The sequence below is a fragment of the Lepisma saccharinum genome, chromosome 13 (genome assembly GCF_977018435.1).
Source record: "Lepisma saccharinum chromosome 13, izLepSacc3.1, whole genome shotgun sequence".
Lineage (NCBI taxonomy): Eukaryota > Metazoa > Arthropoda > Insecta > Zygentoma > Lepismatidae > Lepisma > Lepisma saccharinum.
In genome coordinates, this window is record NC_139241.1 from 49408580 (window position 1) to 49431959 (window position 23380).

At 36.2% G+C, this 23380-nt stretch overlaps 2 protein-coding genes across 6 annotated transcripts in view; one reads left to right on the plus strand and one right to left on the minus strand.

Moving 5' to 3' along the window:
* The window catches only part of LOC145997269 (uncharacterized protein KIAA0930 homolog), a 44675-nt gene extending 23534 nt beyond the window's left edge, over nucleotides 1-21141 (plus strand). For 2 of the 5 annotated variants that reach the window (XM_083134138.1, XM_083134139.1), the window contains exons 9-11: nucleotides 15855-16259; nucleotides 18142-18291; nucleotides 20184-21140. In XM_083134138.1, coding sequence (XP_082990264.1) covers nucleotides 15855-16259; nucleotides 18142-18291; nucleotides 20184-20224 — 596 coding nt within the window. In that variant the 3' untranslated portion in view covers nucleotides 20225-21140. Of the gene's footprint in view, nucleotides 1-6643; nucleotides 6931-15854; nucleotides 16260-18141; nucleotides 18292-20183 lie in introns of those variants that run through there. The other 3 variants (XM_083134141.1, XM_083134142.1, XM_083134143.1) reach the window with 2 other exon arrangements.
* LOC145997271 (uncharacterized) lies at nucleotides 5382-6883 on the minus strand. Its single transcript, XM_083134146.1, has 2 exons — nucleotides 6656-6883; nucleotides 5382-5812 (listed from the first exon to the last, which is right to left on the minus strand). The coding sequence occupies exon 2, from the start codon at nucleotides 5758-5760 to the stop codon at nucleotides 5401-5403; it is 360 nt and encodes a 119-aa protein (XP_082990272.1). The 5' UTR covers nucleotides 5761-5812; nucleotides 6656-6883; the 3' UTR covers nucleotides 5382-5400.
* Nucleotides 21142-23380: the final 2239 nt, after the last annotated feature.

Sequence of the window (23380 nt, forward strand, 5' to 3'; positions counted from 1 at the left end):
GAAGTTTCAAATATCAGATTTTATATCCGAGTTTCAAATATCATATCCAGAATCAGAGGTTTGGATACCGAATCCAGGATTCCAATTCTGCACAGTTTGAATTTGAATGTGTGTTCCCATTGCTCATAAGCAAAAAAGAAATACTTTCAAATATAAAATATAGTACTTCTTGCAGTGGGAGCCACAGCTTTTATGTATTCACACACACACACAAAAAAGTACTGTGAACGTCATTAAAACAAGATAAAAACATTACAGGGTGGTCTGGAAATGTCTTTGAATATACCTGGAAAAGTTGGGGAATGTGTGTTCGCACACCTGTAGGCCAATCCAAAATTAGAATTTCATACATAAACACTTGCTTCATTTTGTGAATAAATATATAATGAATAATAATAATTTACGAAAATGTTTTATATGTAAGATAAGTTGCATAGTGCTTCTTACTGCACCATGCCTTGAAAGCACATAGGGGGATGTTAAGGTAGGGTTCCACATATTCATGATTTCAGACATTTTTGGAGGTGATATGATCAGCAGCATGCTCCAGCTACTGATGTACCCAGGTACCCACTTATTAGAGGCTGGTGAAGCCCAGCGACTTTTATACTGAGATAAGGTCTGAAAAATTCTGATCTTAGATAACCCACCCCAGAGAATTGATTCCATGTGTCCTGCCAGGGTGCATTGGTCAAATTTTATAATTCATGTAATTGTGTAACTTCAAATTTAGCTGTAAAGCAAAATGGAATTATCAAATAATAATAATTATTATTATCCAATTAATCAATTATATTCCTATAGAAAATCAATCATGGAACTTCACACTGAAAGAACAGATGTCAAAACAAAAGTACCATATTTTTCAGTGTATTGAATTATCACATTAGAGATGTGAGTTTAATCATGGTTATTCATGTTTTACCATTTTTCATTGGAACTACAAAAGTTTTGAAAATGCAACTACATCCATATAAACTATTTACTTCTTATAAGAGTTGTGTTGCAACTCCAAGCTTTTCTGCCACTTGTACTTGAAAGCAAGCATAATATAGTTTACAACAGCTAGACAAAATTCATAAACCAGCTCATTTCGTGATAATACAGTGCGTCCATTTCGATCTGCAGCCGAGAGATCGGGAGAAATGTGGCGGGCGGGGCTGACGGAGGTGCCGACATTTGCGGCCTGTAATGCCCGCTTATTTTTGTGGACATCTTGCAAAACGAGCACTAACCTGTGTTATAACATGCAAAAGTTCTGTAATTCTTCCAAGTTCCACCCTTATATACACAAATAAATACGCTTTAGAAATTATATTAAGAGCCACAGATAATACTCTGTAAAACATTTTAATCATAGTTTTGACCAGTAACGTCCTGCTTAAGTTTATATCCTTGAAAGAGTTTTGTGTCGATGGGGATCGTTTGGAGGTTTCAAATGTGCAACACTGTATCAAGATTACGCTGCAGACGAACCGTTAAAAGCTAATGGTGTTCGTGAGCTTCCTTGCAATCCGAAATCTCCTAGCTCAAGTTTTTTGTTCCTTCGCGACTACAGAGCTGTGAATATAGTGGCAGGCAGATGTAAACCAAGAGCGTGTTAATTTCGTACTGTGCGTAAGAGTGTTATTCTTGGTTACTTGCCGTTACTTGTTTGTGTTATTGCAGTGTGTATGTGTGTTGTGTCAGTCAGACGATTGGAATGCCAACCGCAAGGTTCACGTTAGAACAAAGAATTTTTATGTATGACACTTACGTGAAAACAGACTCGTGTCGAGACGTGTGTAGGCAATTTGTACAGAAATTCCCAGGCGTTTCACCTCCACATAGAGATACGGTTAGACGTCTTGTCCTTAAATTACGAGAAACTGGATCGTTAAATTTTAAAACACCTAAGCAAAAACGACGGATTCTAACCGAAGCAAAACTCGATGAAATTGGTGCAGCGTTAGAACGTTCTCCAAACAAACCTCTACGCCGTGTTTCACAGGAGATGGGTGTGTCAAAATCATCAGCACATACAGCCACTAAGCTACTAAAATTAAAACCGTACAGAGTTTCTATAGTGCAAGAATTACGGCCCCCTGACAACGTAAGTAGAGTAAATTTCTGTAATTGGGTTTTGCAGAATATTGTAGATGGTATTGTTGATCCACAGTTAATAATTTTTTCGGATGAGGCATGGTTTCACTTGCGTGGTCATGTTTGTTCACAGAACAATAGATACTGGAGCACTGAAAATCCCCGAATAATACACGAAGTTCCGTTACACGATGCAAAAATTGGTGTGTGGTGTGCTGTAAGTGCCAAAAGAATAATAGGGCCTATATTTTTTGAAGACACAATAAATTCAGAGAGGTGCCGCACACAAATACTCGCGCCGTTTTTTCAGTTGTTATCAGATAATGAGAGACAATATGGGTATTTTCAACAAGATTCGGCCACAGCCCATACCGCCGCTGATTCTTTGAACGCTATAAGGGAGGTGTTTGATGACAGAATAATTTCAAGAGGTTTATGGCCTTCACGTTCGCCAGATCTTACCGTATGTGACTATTATTTGTGGGGAACCTTGAAAAATAGTCTCTACCGAAATAACCCTCATAGCATCGACGAACTAAAAGACAATATAAGGGCAGAACTAGGAAGAATTACGGAAGAAGAACTTTTGCGTGTGAATCAAAATTTCATCAAACGATGCCAGGAATGTGTGAATGTAGGTGGACATCACTTTGAACAACTCTTATAACACAGGTTAGTGCTAGTTTTGCAATATTTATATAAATGTCTGCATATGTTCATAAAAATATGCGGGCATTACAGGCCGCAAATGTCGGCACCTCCGTCAGCGCCGCCCGCCACGTTTCTCCCGATCTCTCGGCTGCAGATCGAAATGGACGCACGGTACATGGTGGTGCATATTATATCTACCAACTTTAAATGACAATGGAGAGACAGTGAGTGCCTGTAGTAACTTTATATGGTTATGAAATAAAAAAAATATACACATAGGCATTTAATAGAGTGTTTAAGGTTCAACTGGACCTTTGGCAGCCGTAAGGGTGATTTTTTTCAAATTTTCCTCTTCATTCGAAATACCACTTTGATATTCCAAAACATGAAAAATTAAATTCGTTTAGAATTCCTTCTAGAGCATTGATGTGAATTTTCGTGTAGTTTGCTTTCGCTGTTATCTAGGTATTCTCAAAAGTTTAGCAATTACGTAAGTCTATTAAATTATTGATAATATCTAGATAACAGTGAAAGCAAACTACACGAAAATCTACGTCAATGCTTCAGAAGGAATTCTATGCGTATGTAATTTTTCATATTTTGGAATATCACAGCGGTTTTTCAAATGAAGAGGACATTTGAAAAAAATCACCCTTACTGCTGCCAAAAGTCCAGTTGAGCCTTAATATGAACAATACAGACATCAGTGCACCTTGAAAATAACATCTTTTAAATGTCCTCATTCTGCTGGCATGTACTGTTAGAGGTGATGCAGGAAGGCTTTCAGGATGCACATCTCAACATGTCCTGTGGAAAAGCATGCATTTCTCGGTGACTGGTGGTTCGCAACACTACGCTCTCTACTGTATAACCCACCTCAGAATGCTGTGCGTCTGGTGATTTTCATGGCACCGCAGTGCCCGGTGCCTGTTAGATGATGCGGCTGCACCGGCCAATGCTCCATGGTATACTAATTGCTTGACTCTCAAATCTTCATGGATGTAGGTATACTATGTATGAATATGTGCTTTCTGGCAGGATTGCCAACTCAAATTGGTAGATACAATATGAACCACCCTGTAGAATCATGTATCAGGTCTCACAAAAAGTCCTGTTGTATTTTTTGTGTGTGTGGAAGTAGGGGGAGGGAGGTGGGTGGAAGATCATGTATCTTCACTAGGAAGAGCCTTTATTTGATAAAATATATCCAGCACAATAGACAACCTTCTTTCAATGTCCAACAAGGTCTCAATATTCAATGATTCATATCCAGTGATCGGAACGCTACATTTTAAAAGTAGCTTCGCTACAGCTACAGCTACTCTTCCAAAATGTAGCTTCGCTACAGCTACAGCTACATTTACCTAAAAGTAGCTCGCTACGCTACTCCTGTGCGCTACTCGCTACTTCGCTACTTTTTCGCTACTTCTGCATGAACAAAAAAGTCATGAAGATATTTGAAACTTCCCAGCTGTTAGTTAGATAATAGGCAGTTATCACAATACCAGTCAATTGATATATTTTTTGAGTTACCATCTGACTTGTTTTAACATTTTTGGTGGCAACAATTAATTTTTTAATGAAAAATATGAAGGAAGGATTTTGAACAAAAAGTTTCAATTGCATCTTTTCATAAACTCCTAAGAGAATTATCAGGAGCATGAACCCAGAGAACTATGACAAGCAATATCTAAATTTCCTACACATCAATCATTTAGTTAATAAATAATTTTTTTAGTAATTTGAATAGTGGAAATCCAATATCCTCAATTTGGATGTCTAGGTACCTTTGTATAGTCATTGGATTACCTGACAGCATTAGTCACATTTCGGAACCATGAATGTATAGTAGGAATGAACATACAGAGTCCCATACATTGAATGGTATCATAGATGCTGACTGATACTTTTTCCAGAGTCTGCAGAGGGTAAATATCCAGAGACATTGGGAGTAAAATGAATGAGGTGATCAAACTATCATCTTGCGTGAAAATCAATATTCAAGACAATAGCCTAGTTCCACTGGGGCAGTATCATAAAAAATATTACACATTCTGACCTACTTTGAATTATTACATCTTTTCAAGTATCGCCATTATGATGTATGTTGGCACTGATATTGATTCGAAGTAGTATTGGCTTAGCCCTAATATATAGATAATAAAATTATTCAGGTACTTGGTAAACTATACACCTGGATGTATAATATCCAAATACAGTACTTGATTATACATCCTCTACATACTTATTTGTCAATGTATCCAGATATCAAATAACTAAAGTGTGCATACATACATTATCTGTAATATCATTACATCTATCATCTGGATGTCCTTATCTTGATACTAGCCTTCAGCACAACTAAGCATTATTGTCCACTTTTTTTTCTCTACCTATTGGGCTGCACCCTCCCTCATTGCATTCTATATCAACACTCAAGTTAATGATTCTGTATTACTGTTCTATATACTAAACTTTCACAATAGATATTTGGGGGAAAAAAATAAAGTTTTAAGGAAAACCTGTCCTGAAGCTAGTTGCTGACAAACTTTTGGTATCAGATAAGATATTAATTTTATAACACTATTGAAAGTCCTATTGCGAATGTACAAACCACTTTATTAACTGTGTATAACATACATGTTTGGTTTGTCCAATACAAGTTTTTTAAACCAAATTCAACTGTCTGTTGAACTTTAGCAACAGCTGCATTTCGAAGTTCTGGTCGGTCAGCCGTGTCCTTCTGCTAGAAAACAAGTTTCCGCCAACACTGAACAAACGCTCAACAGCTCCACTTGACGGCATAACAGTGTTCAATTTTATGAAAATTTCTTTGAAGTTGCTACTGTAACTGTGCAGTGTCTCCACGGGTTTGGGACCATCCTTTAGAAATCTACACAGTTCTTGTAGTTCGGTTTCCGATTGCGTTTGCTCAAACTTGAAAAAATCTTCAAAATCATCTAGTTGATTCTCTTCATTGTGACAAGCTGAACTTTCCTTCGTATCATGAGATACAGCTTTCTCCATCCATCTCCGTGCCTCACTCTTTTTTTCCGATTCAAGCCATGACAATTTGAATCTGAAATACAATAAAAGTGCTATATCAGGGTATTGGTTAACTACACTGAAGACAAAAAAAAAAAAAAATCTTTCATGTCCACTTTGGGGCAACAATTTCAAGTTTATTGCAGGTTTACATTGAACTAATTGATTTTGTTTATTTTGAATATGAGAGGGAGATATTTGAAAAGTACAGCACGGGACAAAATAAGTGAGACAATAAATGACATATTGAGAGAGAGAGAGAGCTAATCGCAATCGCAAAGATGAGGATGGGTGAAATTGATGAATGGACAATCACAAAAAACACACAATCCCAGGCTGGGCTTTGAACCCAAGACTCCTGGGTATCATAGTATGCTTTGATAACTACTACTGCACCATGGAAGACAGCTGGTTTACATTTGAACACTGAAAAAAATAATAACCATGTTATCAAGTTCTGAAAACTATAAAAGAAAACCTCTTAGGCTATTGAGAAACTGCATAAAATAATATATTTATAAAAACAAATGAGTATGAGACAAATGTTAAAAAAAATAGTGAAAAGAAACAGCTGAAATGTATACTTCACATAACAAGGTATTATTGGCCAAGACTAGATATCCGCCTCTCAACCAAAGAAAAGTTTAACATTGGCATGCACTAAATAAAATACAGGTTGCCAAGAAATTATTTTGAACATCAAATAAAGCAACTATATTCTGATTTGAGCACATATGAAAGCATGTAATTGTTATCTTATAAGAGAAGTTAACAATGTTGATGTTTTGTTATGTAAAGTAAAACATCATGCATCTTTCATGTGAATAATCAAGATATAAAAGACACTGCAGTGAATTAATTCCAGATAACTTCTTACCTTGGATGGAAACAAGCAGCTAGCACTGTATCCTTATCCCACAAAATGCCTGCAAACCTTTGCTTGACACCATCAACAATAGCTCTGGCAAGGGCATCACAATGAGCTACATCTCCAGAATCCAATTTCAAACCAAGGATCCGAAGAAGTTGGTGGAGTGTGGGAAGGAGATATCCAATGGACACCTTCTTGTCTCCCTGGAGAATGTTAATTGCTTTGGCTAGTGGTTGTGTAACCTCAGCATATTCCTTCAAAAATAAAATGTACATTACTTTAAAACATTGTAGGAATTAATTTATTCATTTGTAAATATAATGTTTGTTATAGCAATAAACAATGGTGAAAATATTACAAACAATTCATAAGCGTGATTCCTTCATGTACTTTAAATGTAGCATATCATTCAATGGAAATCCATTTTGGAAGAACACAGCAAACAGTTTCTAATCTCCACAATAAAAATGTACGTTAATAATTTCTTCTGATTCCAGCACATAAGTGTACGCATCACTTAAAATTTATGAGAAAAATATTATGCAAATTCTGCACTTTGGAATCTTAAAAAGTACTACAATAATTGAAGGCAAAAATTAAGAATATTATAGCAGTTTGTAAGTACAGCTTGCAATGACTGAATAAGTTAAGAGTATGAAATGAGTGCCAACTACATAAGTAATTTTATCATATCGGACCTACCTTCAAAAATTCAATCTCAAGTGGAGAAAATCTGCACAGGCCAACTGCATCAGAAATTGCATGCACTTTCTCCTCGTGCTTTGTAAAATGCTGACATAGTGCCGATACAGCAGAATGCACTGAATTCCACCGTGTTGCATTTGGTACAATCAGACATGCACCAAGCTGTTTTTTCACTATGTCAGCAACCTGGGAAGACTGCCTGGATTTATTCCACAATGCCTGTGCTTTAGCGAAGGCACTTCGGAAGAGCCTTTTATAATTTGCATCTGATGATGCAGCCTTTTCTGAATCTTTCACTGCAACAAGATGTAAAGTGTGTGCTGCACAGCGAATGTGTGGTGGCAAAGTGCAATCTCCTGTGGCAAGAATTTCTGTAATTTCTTCTTCCACCACATCCGACTCTTGGCTGTCCTCCGGCTCACTTGCAGAAAACTCCTTGAAGGCTTTCACGAAGTTTGATCCATTATCAGTCACCACACCCACTACTTTATTATGAATGTGGTACCTGATAAATATGTCCTGCAGTTCTTTTGCCAAAACATCGTAAGTATGGCTTCCTATGAGACGCCGACATGCAAGAGCAGCAGATTTCCTCTCTAGAGACAGTGGATCCAACCAGTGGCAGGTTACGCCTAAGAAGGACCTATGATGTGCAGTCCAACAATCTGCTGTGGCTGAGACAAAACTGACCTTTTCAAATTCGTCTAACATTGAAGATTTCATTCTTTCATATTGCTCCCCCAACTTTTTCTTTAAGGTCGCAGAGCACATCAACTTCTTCTTTGTTAAAGACTGCCATAAGTCATTGAACGATGGTCTGTCCACCTCAGAGAATGGATGCAACCCATCTACTATCCACTCAAGCAACTTATTGTCTATACTCTCTTGATTTTCCCCTACAAATGAAAGGATATGAAATTTGATTAATGCCATGAAAGATTAAGAATTAATTAAAAGTTTCAATATATAATTGTAATTATCAGTATTCAACTAACATGCATGCAATCTTTCAAATATAAAGGGGGGGTGTGTGTGTGACAAGAACAGTTTACTTTCTCTTGGTAGATAAGGTTTAGCATAGTAACTAGCATAAATAGCAAAAAGTGGGGGGCAACTACACCCCTAATCGCCTCCACTGATTAACAAATTACTGACTGAAATGAAATTATATATCTTTAGATTGACATCCATTTTCACGAGAAGCTGTGCCCCCCTCCCCCCAGCTTGCACTCCCCCTGGATGTCCATGATGATACTTATACTCCAAGAAATTTGTCACACAGTGTAAACATTCAGATACACGTTGCAGTCTCATTGAACTATGTAGTGAAATACAAAATGAAATTATCCTGACCTTTAAAAACACAATCCTTGAACCTTTTTAATGTAACCAGTGGAGTTACAAAATACGATTGCATAGTACATTGTACCTTCCGTCTGCCACTTCAGGATAAAATCCCATCCCCAATAACTTATTCCAAAATTTTTTCGTGAACATATGGCCTCTTCGTAACAGTTTCTGAAAAAGCCTGAAATGGTACGTTTACTAGACATGTAATGTGGAACAAATACATAGAATGTATTAACAAGAAAACTACCCTTCACATTACAACTTGCTTAAATAACTTCCTGAGCACGACTTGGTGATACCTTGAAAGACCCTGCAATTTTTGCTCCAGTAAGAGGAAGAACAAGTAGGCGAAAAATAAACCATTTATCAACAATAAAAAAAACTAAAAAAAAAAAAAACATAACTCACACCAAGCTATAGGGCAGTGGTTACCAAACAGTTCACTGCGGCACACTGGATGGCTTACAGGCGCACCGCGAAATGTTCTATTTTAGTGAAATGACACTCCAATGTATGTGCTTATTTTTTTAACTTGAGGCAAGCAACCTAACCACACTAACTGAGCGTTGCAAGTGTTAGATAGGCCTACATTCTGACTTGGGCACCTCGGAAAAATCTTGAAACACTAAGGGTGCCGTGAAACAAAAAAAGTTTGGGAATCTCTGCTATAGGCGATTATTGAAAACCGCATACAGAGCACTTAATGAAACAAAGGAAGAAAACAATCCTAACAACAAGGCTGACTGAAGGAAAAATCTGCCGCTGATCTTTATAGAGGCTGCAGCTGCATCTCTTTACGTCCTTGCCCGTTGCATACAATAATAATGGTCTTACTTCATTCAGTACCTGACATTCGGTGCTCAATGTGACATGACATAATATACACTCTAACAGTTAGGGTTTTCAGTTGAACGTAGGGGATGCAGAAGAAAATTAAGGGGCACGCAAGCACCCCCTCGCACTGCCCATGGTTGAAGACAAAAGAATTGTAAAATGAAAATTATGAAATTGCCAGTCCCTATGGTGGATTTGCTAGCATTAGCATGTTACTTCACAGGGTGGCCACTCTAAGACCATCAAAAAATTCAAGTATAATTCCCGGTTTTCAAGGCAAACCTTCCAAAAATTCAAGGATGCAAGCAGAGGTTTTCTCTATTCCAACCTTACATACTACCGCCCCTCAATAAAAATATTAACAATATGAAGAGTGTGCGTGTGCGATTCCAATGAATCCAAAATTCCACATAATTCCCAGAATTTCCGGTGAGTAGCCACTGTCCTTCATCAATTGGTTTGGATCGTGGGTAAAGTATGGATGTGACTGTCTCTTTCATTCTCTCCATTCATCACAGTCACAGTTCACTCATGAGTGGTATAAGAACGATGAAAACCAAAATAGAAATCCCAAACATCAATATGCTCTCACAAATAACTCACCTGAAAAAGAGAATCTTCCATCTTTGAGGCTGCTTAATTTTAACTGCTTCTGCCGTTGGTTGCTATCGCAGATCTCTCTTTTTCTCTTTCTGCTTGATTCGATGGATTTATTCAACTCTCCCAACTTCTGCTCATGTTTTCTCTAAAGAAAAAAACATTATGACTATAGGTGCACAAATGAAAGTGCAGTGATACAGTAACAAGATTTAATCTCTGAAATTTTGAACTTCTTACAAAATACTTGGGATTTAAAATAATCACAGGAAATCTTACACATGTTACCATACAGTAAAATGCCACGGGACCATTTATAAGGTTCTAATAAGAATAAAACTTGCAGAGACTGTCATGCATAAATACTGTGGAATTCCATGGCAACTTTCTCCCATGTTACCTCAGAAACCAAAGACGTGAAGTTGTCTTGAGATAAATAATTCTGCAATGGAAACAATATATACAATTTTGGTCCCTAGTGTTTGTGGGAAAACACTTCCCTTAATGTGAATAGCATGTCATGAGAGAAGACATTGGGTATTGCTTCTAGGAATTAATTTGTTTTTGCCTCATGTGTGTGCCTACTAGGGCTGAGCTGATACAAGTGGTATCTGTATCAGAAAGCATCTTTTCTATTTATCAATACTGGCAGATACTTTTTTGTTGTTTGATTGTATGCAGGATCCACATAAATGGCACAAAACACTTTCGCAGAGGCTAATTATCCTGGGAATTATGCAAAATTGGAAGTCGTGCCCGATTTATGTGCAAAAATATTGAATTTTGTATTAGCATAACATAAAATATTCATGAATATTTTAAAGCAAAAACTTTGGTAAATTTATGCAAATAATTAGAGCAGTATAATTTCTGATATCAATCAATATTTCAAAAAGCTTTTATCATTGCAATTCCCAAGCATCCAAGTGATATTGGCTCAGCCTTAGTGCTTACCCAATGGCAAAGTGGTAACATAAATGTTATGTTTATTTTTACGTTAACGTCAAGTTTTACTGGGTTTGAACACTAGAGGATATCTGTATGGATATATTCTAGCTCTATGAATGTGCACACATTCCATTTAATAACGGAACTGAAATTTGAAGAATGCACTGAAGAATATGATTAGTCAGTTTCATTTTTTGTCTAGCTATGAATTCCATACCAAAGCAGTATGTAAAATTTTGAAATAAGTGTTTAATTACACTAGAAAGAATGAAAGCTGTGAATAAGAATAATAACTAATTTTTTTATTCATTTCCAACCCTTGTGGGGAGGGGGGGGGGGGCAGGACGAGGGTCAAGAATTTTGATTCACACCTTCTACAGCTCTACTCTTTCATAACATGTCAAAACACCTTATTCCACGAACTGAAAATCCAGGACCCCAGATTCATAAAGTAATGCAAATGTCTCCAAGTTTGTGAAATCAGATAATGAGAAAATGTCACTTCCAACATCATTCCAGGCTATGGCTACTCGGATACCTATCTGTACACTTTACTCACAGTCTCAACATTTTCACTACAAAAAAGTTATTCTCTATACATATTTTTTTTTTTTTATGGAGTAACTATTTTCACCAGGTGGTGAAGCTAGCTTTGGAGGTATTTTCACCAGAATTTAAATTCTCATGTGTATGATCTCCAACCTGGCCTACTACATGTATGCGGGCATTCCTTAATTGTTGATGTGTAAGAAACTTATGTCGGTGTGCATTTATTTTCGTATGGACAACAAGTAATTTTTCTTCACACTATGAAGTTTGAAAAATATCACAAGGTGTTCTAATATGAATTGGTACTGCTAATATGTCACATGATGTAGTATGAAAGGGGCATTGCATTCCTTGTACTTTCATTGTTAGGTTAGGCAGGTCACTTCCAGCATTAAAATTATTTGTAAATACTTCCCAACACCAGATCATGTGATTTCTGGTCTTAACACTTTCTGCTATTCTCACTCCTTTGTGACAGTAGTAGTTGCACCAATTTTACTTTAAATTAACTCCTTAGCAGTAACTTAAGTACTACTGCCCAATGAGATTTTAAGTCCACTTTATGCACAGTTTGGCTAATCGGGAGTGGGCCTACATTTTAAAATCTGAACTACCATGTACCTCCACTGGGTATCAAACATGGATGTGGGTAACGGTTTAGATTATTTGATTTTTTGTTGTTTTTTCAAATTATCCTAGCAGTAAGACTAATCGTAGAATTTTGGCAATCATTATCACACAAAATTTGAACCTTTGTTTGGATTTCGGTAAAAGTTATAAATGTTGAAAAAAACACTTAAAAATTACCTTAGGCGAGCATGCGTGCTTCCCACGGAAGCACGCATGCTCCATTGTGAAGTAACTTAAGTATTGTAGACTAGTAGAAGTAAATCGGAAGTTTAGTAGAATGCATTTAGGGACTTTATTTTAATGCTAAGAAAACCAAACCTGGCCCACCTAACATAACTATGAAAGCATACATTGAACAAAATCTTTAAGTAATCACTAAAACTCCACAGTATGTGTTAACAGACTTAAATCTAAGCATATAAAAATTGCATTCGTAGCATGATGAAATCGCAACGTAACAAAAGAAACTTGCGCCAAATACAATGCTATGGTCAAGTATTTACATTTGTTGGTGAAAATAGCCTCGTATGCTATTCCCACCACCTGGTGAAAATAGTCACTTCCATTTTTTTATGTCTTTTGTGGTCATATCACACGTGCATGATATTAAATGACAATGAACACCACACTGACTTAAGAACTCCACATTGTAGTAGCTCCTGATTAGTGAAAAAGGTATTAAATTAATTATAACTCTAAATTTCAATTTTCGCACTGTGAAATTCTCTGCAATCCCTTTGAAAATTCTTATTTAAGCAGGAAAAAAATAACTTCGATTGAAGACGTCGATCAAAATTCCAAGCAACAAACATTTCGTCTACAATATTTTTTGCTCTTCCAAAAGGGTTGAAATAACAGTACGTTGGACAATTTGCAAAACGGCAGATTAGGCCCAAAATATTACTATATTCATGAGAAAATGATTCGGCCAAGCAAGGAGGTTAGATAATACCGAACTTTATATTCGGGTCTCGCTATTTACGGGCGAATATTTCAAAGTTGAGGTTAACACACACACCTCAATTTTATGGGCACGGAAACTTTGGAAATTACTTTCCAGTACGAAATTGGCGCACAGTTGGAGGTTTCTTCGACTAAAACTAGGTGCACGTTCTGCACAATTTTAAAAACTTATTTCGGAAACTTTCGCATGCTTCAATTAATCCTTCTGAGCACTATCTACATGCCTTTGTTCGAAAGACTGTCCAAATAGCACACAGGAGAAAAACTGTGTAAAATGTACAATTGTATGATAAATGTTAATGGTTACCAACTCGCAGGTAAACAACGTGGCATGTAATTGCATTATTTCTACATTTACACACTTTCAAGAAATTGTAATGAAACATGTGACCGAGTTTATATCTCCCCTTTCATTATTATTATATCCTTTAATTTTACACTTACCTGTAAGTGAATTTTCATATTGTATGTGCTGGTCTTCGTCACCGACAATTCGTTTCCTATGCAGCAAAGATTACAGCTTACAATGTAATTTCCATTTTTCCCTGTCCTCTTGAAAGTAAAAAACTTATTGTATTCTTCCCATGGCAACTTCTCGCGTGGTTTGCTTCCACAATCGTCGCTGTCGATATCACTCATTATTAAAACACGTGGTACTATAAAACAAAGGCGACGCACAAAATTAACGGGCTCACGAGCTTCCACTACTTCTAACAAACAAAATACAAATGAGATCGAGAGACCAAAGACGAAGGTATTTATACTTTTTCCTTTAGGAACAAACAACAAAGTTAACGCGCTACACAGTTGCATGGCAACCTTTCTTCTTCTTCTTCTCTGGTAAACACTGTTGCCACGTAAGCATTTACCTCAAAACTCCAACAAGAAAAGTAGCGGTAGCGAGGTGATTCTCGCTACAAACTACAAGAATTTTGTAGCGACGCTACAGCTACAGCTACAATTTATAAAATGTAGCGCCGCTACAGCTACAGCTACAAATTTTGTAGCTAGCTACAGTAGCGCCGCTACAAGTAGCGCGCTACTTCCGACCTCTGTTCATATCCAACAAGCAACTGTTGCTAAACCTGTGTGCTGTGTTAGTAACCAAGTACAACTTCCTTATGGGAGACACCATTTTGTCCAGTGGGATTGTTCTCAGGAGTACAGAACGAAGTAAAAACTTACTTATAAAAAATATAACAGAACTTTTTGCGAGATGTGATAAGTAATGTCAATAAACTTTCTGTTGATGAAACTGTGTTACTATTAAACAATATTGTTGAGCATAGTTGAAAGTCACTTACGTTATTTCCCAGTTTCGATGCTTCCAGATTTCCTAGCTTATTCTTTCAGACAAAATTAATTTTTCACTCACTATTTAATATCATAAACAGCACTCTCATTCATCTTAATATTAATAACTTTTGTTTCTTCAGTGGATGAACTTGTGGAAAAATATGTATGTGTAGTACATCAAAACATTGAGGAAATTAAAGAATTCTGTTCCGTGAAGCAAAAGAAGCACTTTATAGTTAGTATGAGTGGTTACGTTTCACAAACTACTTATTCATATCATCAGGCCCAGAAAGACCTCATTCATTGTATGGTTTCTCTTTTGAACTTCCTTGGATTTGACAATACAAAGAGGAAATAGTTGAAACGTTATCACTTGCAATAAGAAAGAATGTACTGTTTATATTAAATAGTAGGGATGGGACAGATTAATTGGTACTCTATTGGTATTGGCTGATATAGGCATATCGGTAAAATTACCTATTATTTTACCAATCCGATATATCTATAAATATCTTATAATTTAGTGCAAAATTCTGCCTTTTGTTATAATTTTTATGAATAATCTCCATACCCTACTTTGTAAAAAAGAAAAATGCCTCAATATGCCTCTTTTGAACTGCAGTCATCTTGAAACGTGCATTTATTAAGGAGGTCAATGAACCATTCAAGTTCTTCAAGGACCATTTTGAATTTTGTATCGGTTTGGTAGGATATCGGTATTGGTACTTTATCAGTTTCGGCAAAAAATTCATATTGTTAAATAGTAAATTAAATGCATTTAATGGACACTTCTGGGTTGTAACTATTACATTGAGTTTCAATGGCTCTCGAGACCATGACTCTACAAGGCATAAGACAGTAACTTGATTTTTATCTTTATTATAATTAAGAAGATGTAATTGCATTTCAGTTGATTTTTATTTTTTTTTTTAGTTTATTTTATGGCACCTTTCGGCACTTTTGGCAAATTGCGATGAATGCTGTAAGATGAAATGGATGAGGGGATAATCACACACACTCATGGACAACACACACAAACCCCCACAGAACTTGAGCCCCCTTAGCTTCAGCCCAGTGTGTACATCATAGAAGAGAGGTTGACAATTTAGAACTTTCATAGAATTACACCACTTGCAATTCGGTGAATGATACGTTTTGCACCCTCACTTAATAATAAGTTTCAATATTTGGCGGTGAAATATTACTTTTGCATGAACACTAGCTTTGTTATGTTGATATTAAGTTGTTTTTTTCATTGTTCACTTGTATATAAATTGTTTTTTGTTGCTGTGGTGTTGTGTTACAATGTTTATTTTATTTGCTTCTTTTGTAGAAACCATGTTTTCCCACTCTCCTTGCATTGAGTGTCGTTTGTGTTCAGAGACATGCATGAGTGTTTGTAGTAATTGTGAACTGAAGAGTTACGAACGTAAGACAAAAGTTGCTGAGCATGCGGACAAATGTAAAGTTGGTCGCACCCACAGGACATTATTGCAATGTGAAAATTCTCAAAACGTACAATGTTCAATTGTTCCTGTCCACACGTATGCAAAGCGTAAGGAGGAAACTTCTGAAGAAAGTGTTGCCACTGACGTAGCGGGGAAACCACTGGAAGATGACAATAATAATGATAAACATAGAAAGAAAAAATTTATGAAACTACCTGGAAAATGTTTGTCTGATGGTACTATGGTTGATTTTTGGTGCGACTTGTGTAAGGAGGAACTGACAGCAGATGGTATGTTCCTAACCTATTGCCTGGCACCTTTTTTTTTAATAATTTATTTTGTGGTTATTTTTTTTTTCTGGTTATTTTATTAATGTTTGAAGTGTTGTAGGCTTTTAAGCTCTATGGTGCTTCAAATTTGCATTAGAATCGGTGGAATATATTTGTACTCGAGTGTATTGTAAAACATATTTGAAGAATTTTTAGTTATTCCCTCGATATATTGTTTAGTCACATATCCATTGATTTTTAAAATCGGAGAAATTGCAAAATCGCTACATATATATTTTAACAGCTAGAAATCTAAGTATGTAGCAAATATTACTGATACTGATAAACTGTACACTCGTAAACTACCTAATACGAATAACATGGTTCCAACTCACCTAAAAAAGTCTGGCAAATAAAATGTTTGTTTGTTGTTTGCCAGGATTGGAAACTAAAAACTCATTCTTTCTCCTCCAAACTAGTTTCTTTTAGGGAATATTTTGTACAAAAATTGTGTTTTTTCATTATTTATTTTCAACAGTTATTTCTTTTGTAGGTTACGGTTTTTACATGCACAAAAACACTATTTTTGATGTAACATTTCAGGAGAACATATGCTCCTTTCATCAGATTTGGTATTTCTGGAATGTACATACCTTTATCCTCACACCAATTCCAATGCTTGAAAGTTGTAATAATTAAAAGTTGTTCAAAATATTGATTAATATTAGTTAAATATTATTCCACTCTAATTATATGCATCAATTTACCAGAACTTTTGCTTTACGTTATCACAAAATTCAGCTTTTTCACACAAAACTGGTGCAAAATGAAAAGAAACTTCTGATTTTGCATAATTTCCAGGATAAATAAGACTCCTTGAAAGTGTCTCATGGCATTTTTGCAGAGTCTGTGAAAGACAAAAATTCTGGAAAAGTATCAGTAAATAAATTCCAACTGATATGTTCCGATATCGATGGTATCTGCTGATATCGATTGGTATGGGTTCAGCCCTAGTAAGAACCGTAAACTACGAGAGAAATTCTACAATGCAAGCAATACATACATACAAGTAAGAAAGAAAAAATCAACAGTGTTGAATAAACCTGATTTGTTTGATCAACATGCAAAGTTGAAGACGACACTTATTATTATCTGAAATCTTATAGAGTAGTCTAGAACATTATTTAAAAACAACTGAAAAGTAAAAAAATCAGTATGAACCATAACTAGTGTACTAATCATTTTCAGTAGTGTCTCGATAATCCGATATGTTAAGTACAACATTCATAACAATATGTGCATCCCATTTTTCACATACTGTAGTCAGAGGTTTATGTAATTCAAGGTAGTTTGGTTCCGTCCCATCTTGAATTAACGGGACTCAACTGTGTGGCTGTTAAAAGTTAACTTTAAGCTTAAGGTTTAAGTACAGTTGAAAATGTAAATTACATTTGCAGTTGTTCATTAACTGGAGCAAGCAAGTACATGCCTAAAATGGACTTCAGCTACTTTGTGATATGATGGCATGTGGTGTAAGTGATGCCTTATTTGGCAATATTTTGTAACCTCCTTTAATGTGGATGGTGTATTCTGCAATGTGCTGTTGCAATGCAGAATTCATATATAAATGCTCTGTTTGCTTTGACTAGATTTGAACTGCAGGTGACACATATGTACCCCAGACGTTGACAGCATAATAATCACGTTAGGCGAGCTTATGCTAGCTGTAGTAAAAACAAAAATAGTAGCAGATGATGATGAAAGAGAATATGAGTTGGACGTAAGAAAAGTTGTCTGCTGTTTCGAGACCGTAGAAATCAATAGCCTATAAAGTAGAGGTGTTTTAAAAAGTGAACTTCATTTTATAGTAAATGTTTCTCTGACAAAACAATGTTTCTTTCAGAACTTGATGATGGAGCATATAATCCATTGTGGACAATGCGAGGCTTCACACAAACCTTCCATTTCTGGAAAGAATCTCGTCGAGCACAATCAGTACCTCTTAATGCCTTTCTTACATACATCACACTTCCGTGGTGGAGTATAGTTAAAGGTTAGCAATTTCTATTAATATTCTTTCATTGTATTGGGATAAATGACAGTGATGTGTTGCCAACCCATTTTCTTCTTAGTTCACTTGGGAAAACTGCAAAAATTATGTTCCTGTATCTACAACTGTACTCAGAAAAAATCTCTCTTTTTGTTATTTTATCTCCTTTTTCTACTTCTGGTTAATTGAGACGACAAGAATCAATGATTAGCTGATTAAATTGGCAATGGGCAAACACAATGATACATCCATGTTTGACCAAGGTTCTTAGCATGTTGTACTTAGATTTCTGCCATGTTTGGATAATTGTGAAGATGAGAATGAATGGACAATCACATACACACATGGACAGAGCACAACACAAGCTGCACGGAGGATTATCTGGCTGAGTGTCCAGATGCCAGAGCCTCGTTAGTCTGCAAGGAAGTGACATTTGAGAGCCTTCCGAAAAGTTCACCTCTTACCTGCTCCAAAATTTTTGTGTGAGAGCGAGATAATAATAATGCATTTTCAGTGAATGCAAATTTAACATGCATGTTCTTGTCAGGTTGGATGTGGCAGAACAATTAGAAAGATTCACTAGAGTGATCAATTCAAGTGATTTGATCAATGATTTGTAGAAAATCTGTACAGTGAAATACGAACATGACAAATAAAAGAATATGTGGATAGCCCGTAAAATGGATAAACGATAAAACTCCGGATAATGCACACATTGAGATATCCAGACATTTTAGATAATCCGAATATCTGATATCTTGATCCAGATTTGGCCATCCCTAGTTCTGCCCAATGCTCCATGGCAACTGGATGCTGTGTAGCATTCAAGACATTTGCATGCCACCTATGAACATGGTACCAATTACAATAGTCTTAATTTATATTTTTTTTATCTCTCTCTCTCCCTCCTTATCTGTGGTATGTGGGGTTGGCTTGTCTAAAATAAGAAATTTTAAATACTTCACTGCATCTATCACATCTTGAGCATGAAGCAAGAAGACTGTAGCAGCCAGATGGTGACTAAGATAACAATTGGTAGATGGCAATGTGGTTACGTCACCAGAATTCTTATTACAGGGTGCATTGGAGGATAGGAAGCATTTTGAGATTTCTGGGTAAATGACAAGGTCATCCTGTAGCAACTACACAGTGTATATCATCTTTGGTACAATCATACTGAAAATGTGATTTTTTTCTTTTGCCTGGCAAGTTACCTATTTGAGGCTCACTTTTTCTGTACCAGGTGGTTACAATTAAACTTAGTTTCCCTATTGAGAGACCATTTGAAGCAATGGATTGCAATGAAACTTCGTGTAGAGGCTATGCAGACAATGCGGAAGTGTATGCCGATGAAAATCACCAAAAGCTCCTGTCATGCATTCAATTAAGAGTGCACGTTACGCTCAACTTGCAAGAATGGTGATGTTTCTTGACTATAAAAGCTGGAGCATCCATGCATGTTGGTTGAGGGTGAATGACCTTCTTCGTGCCAACTTTGGCGATGATCGTGCCATCTCCAGAGGTTTTCCAGATGCTTGGCATTATTTCTGGCTATGAGTATTCCTGATATATTGTGTTATCAGAAATGTGTATGCACTCTGCCAGAGCTGAAAGCCAGAAACACTTCATGCGACTGCTGTCGTGCACCTCCAAAATCATTCTCACTGGTGGTGTGCATAGTGCACAATGTGGTACCGACATCAACTGAAAAAAAGTTTTGCATGTCTGACTTTTTATTATGTCGTTATTTCATTTTCGCCTGCTGACATTTTTCATTGGCACTTGCTTTCCCGTGGTCTGCATAGCCTCTATACCAAGTTTCACCACAATCTGTAGTTTCAAACTTTAATTCTAATCATAAATTACCTTATTCACACTTCCATATTTTTTTACAGATATTTTGGATCGTAGAGAAGGACCTATTTTGACATTCTAGTTTTGTGTGCAAAAGTGTGACTTGCATCTCAGGAATACTCCCTAGACAATTGGAAGGATTTTTGTATCTCCACAACTACTTGAAAAGAGAAAGTTTTAAGGTACTTGACAAAAAAAAAAAGCAAACATAATCAATGCATTTATTGCAGCTGTTGTAAAGGTGGATCGTGCTTGATTGTTATGGTGTATCCACATCCGCCTTACTAGTCGTGTAAGTAAAAAGTGACTTTTAGTGAAACTGAGGCCTAACATTGGGGAATTCAAAGGCCCCAATTTGAAAATGTTCATGTTGTCAGAAGGTATTATGTTTTTAAGGCTGTGTGATTTTATTTTGATTCAGATTAAAATATATTTTTATTTTTATGAATGTGCAACCAGGATATTTAGGAAAAAAACGTTACCAAAGATGTTAACAATTCGTAGCCAGAAGATAGCTATTGTTATAATACAGTGTATGCCATGAGCCAAGGAACAGCCAGTAGTTTTAGAATTGAAGGGGGGAAAATAGTTACAAGAAGTCACCAAGGCCCAATTTTTATACAAATGGTTGACATTTAATGAAACATTTTTACAGGCATTTCACAACAAAAGCATTCTTCCATTAACATGTTTTTTACAGAATGGATGTAAGCCTTTTACTTTAGCGAATCATATTATGTTGAAAGAAATAAATGCCTTCATAACATTTTAATGTAACCAGATACTCTCATGTCTTGTTTATATCCGAAAAGAAAAAAAAATGTTCAGTGTTTTTACAAACAGAATTTATTGGAATACTCGTGTACATGTCATTCCCTAATGCATTTTGTGAGACCTGTGCTACTGTATTATGTAATCATACTCACTTTTGTTACTTCATTTGATGTGTCTGTGATAATGGAAATCAACATGCCAGTGAATAAATGATTTCTTTTACAAAGAAAATGCACAAACTTTCATTTTTTTAAGCTTATTGTAATGGAGTATATGAATAAACTGAAACACTTACTCATTCCTTGTTGGTCTAAGTCTTAAAGTTTGGGTGCGGATGCATAACTTTTCTCCTGAGATTGTGTCCAGTGTTGGGACCGGTGACCAGCCACAATAGTGAGGAAATTGGGGAGGTACGAATGAGTAGCGTAACCTGGTCATGGTAAACCTACAACAATGACTAGGGGTTTGATGTGCTCACCACAAGTCATCCCCTAACTGGTTGGATGATTTACCCATCTCTGCTGAGGCATGTGGGAGTGAGGCCTGCAGTTGGTAGGTAGACCCTGGCCCTATAGGGCTGTTCTTATTATACTTACTAATTTCTTAATTCTAGTGGATCTCTCAAGTCATTTTACACACAGGTGACTCCAGGGGAGGGGGGGGGGTATGATGGTATGGCGGTACCCCCTGTTGTTTCACGGACGCCGGGTTGACATGAAGGCAGAATGTAGCCGGATTTTATTTACTGAATGCATCCTTTGGGGTAAACTTGTTCTTGTGCATATTTGTTGCTATGCAACTTCCACGTTGCAAAGTTCCGACTGAAACACTTTGGAGATATGCAAGAGGTAAAAATGCCAAAACATAGTTCCTTTTGTTTGCTGCTTCAATCAACTGTCAACAATCAAAGTGACCTGTCTTCCAACGTCAACAATCCCTTATAAGAATCATTCTCACTTTTAGGAATTAAATTGTCTGTTTCTTTTTCCGTTCACTGCTTCAGAACGTGGCAGGCGGCTGTTCGGAAGGGCTACTGGGCATTATTGAACATTTTAATAATCCACAACAATAAGATAAACATTTTTTTAAAAAATAGTTTGTAGTATTGCTTCCCTTCAAATGCTGAGTTGTGGTCTGGTAGTGAGTGAATCGCATGCATTAGAAGAGTACGGTCTTAACAGTTTGCATATTTCTGAATTTTTGTTTCTGGTTTTCGCATCAAATGAAAATGAGTACAGCAAAGAAAAACTGTCCAGGGGCAGAGAACTGGAAAAGACTACCTTGCGTCAGTCTACTTTCATGAATAATTTTCTGAAACGTTCAAATCAGGTGTTACTGAAATCGAAAAACGGCCTGCTTCTAGCGAATCATTTTTGTACACTTTTCCCTAACAGTATCATAGTGAATTTTTTTTTCCAATTCGAGTTTCAAAACTAGAGATATTGACACTTGAATTTTGAATAACATTAGTTATGTCAGGTTTAGTGTTGTTTTTGTCTTTGCTTCTCTCCTGGCTTTTTATTTTGAAATCGCAATAAAATATTGCTGCAAGAATTGGACATTTCTTGGTAATATTACGTATACTATTAAATATGGCTAACAACAAAATGAAACGTGAGTTAACGAACCTTTCTTCTGTGAATTTAAGGTATTGAAACACGTAACATTTCGCCCCTGAGAAAAAAAGTTAACCAAATCATACATTTTGGGAGAGTATTTGAGTGAAGTTGTTGTACCTAATTCTATAGTTTAACCCATTTGTCATATTTTTGGTCATCTTAATGGTTCTAAAAGCAAGAAACAAATTATCTTTTATCGTCCCCCAAAGAAAATCAAATATTAGGATTAGACATGTAATTATACTGTTCGGAACTCTGAAGTTCCCAATTTCTTCTTTGTGGTTTCTAATTTTTTTTATGTTGGTATGCATACTTATGACCAAAAATCTTAATTTTCAGGGTTAATGGGGAAGATGTTTGCAAAAATTATTATGCATTTCTCTAACTTTTCTTCTCAGGGGCAACAGGTTACTTGTTTTGATTGTCTCTCAATAACTTATGGTTTAATAAATGATGTGTTATGTGAGAAAAATCGAGATGCGAGACCTTGACTTGGAATTTATCATTTAACTGTCTGATTTTCTTATATTGTTGTTGAAGCGAGCAAGTGAAATGCCCATTTTAATGAAACCCACCAACAGAAAAGCAGGAAATTTTAAATTTATTGAAATTCAATGTGAACAAAAATAGGTTTGCTTTTGCAATTGCTTCACTTTTGCAATAAATTGTACATTAGTCACGTAAATTGGTAAAGGTATTGTAATATATAAAAGACTGTGTGAAACTGGGTAATTGATTTTCATTCTGTATAAGTACAGGAAAGAGGGGGGGGGGTGCTGCTTTGCTTATCTTACCCCTTGTTTACGAATCCTGAAACCACCAGTGATTTTACACTCGGTAGAGGG

What these genes read in the sequence shown, in the direction of transcription:
- LOC145997271 (XM_083134146.1), bottom strand. Translation starts at nt 5,760, where the DNA reads ATGGAGAAAGCTGTATCTCATGATACGAAGGAAAGTTCAGCTTGTCAC.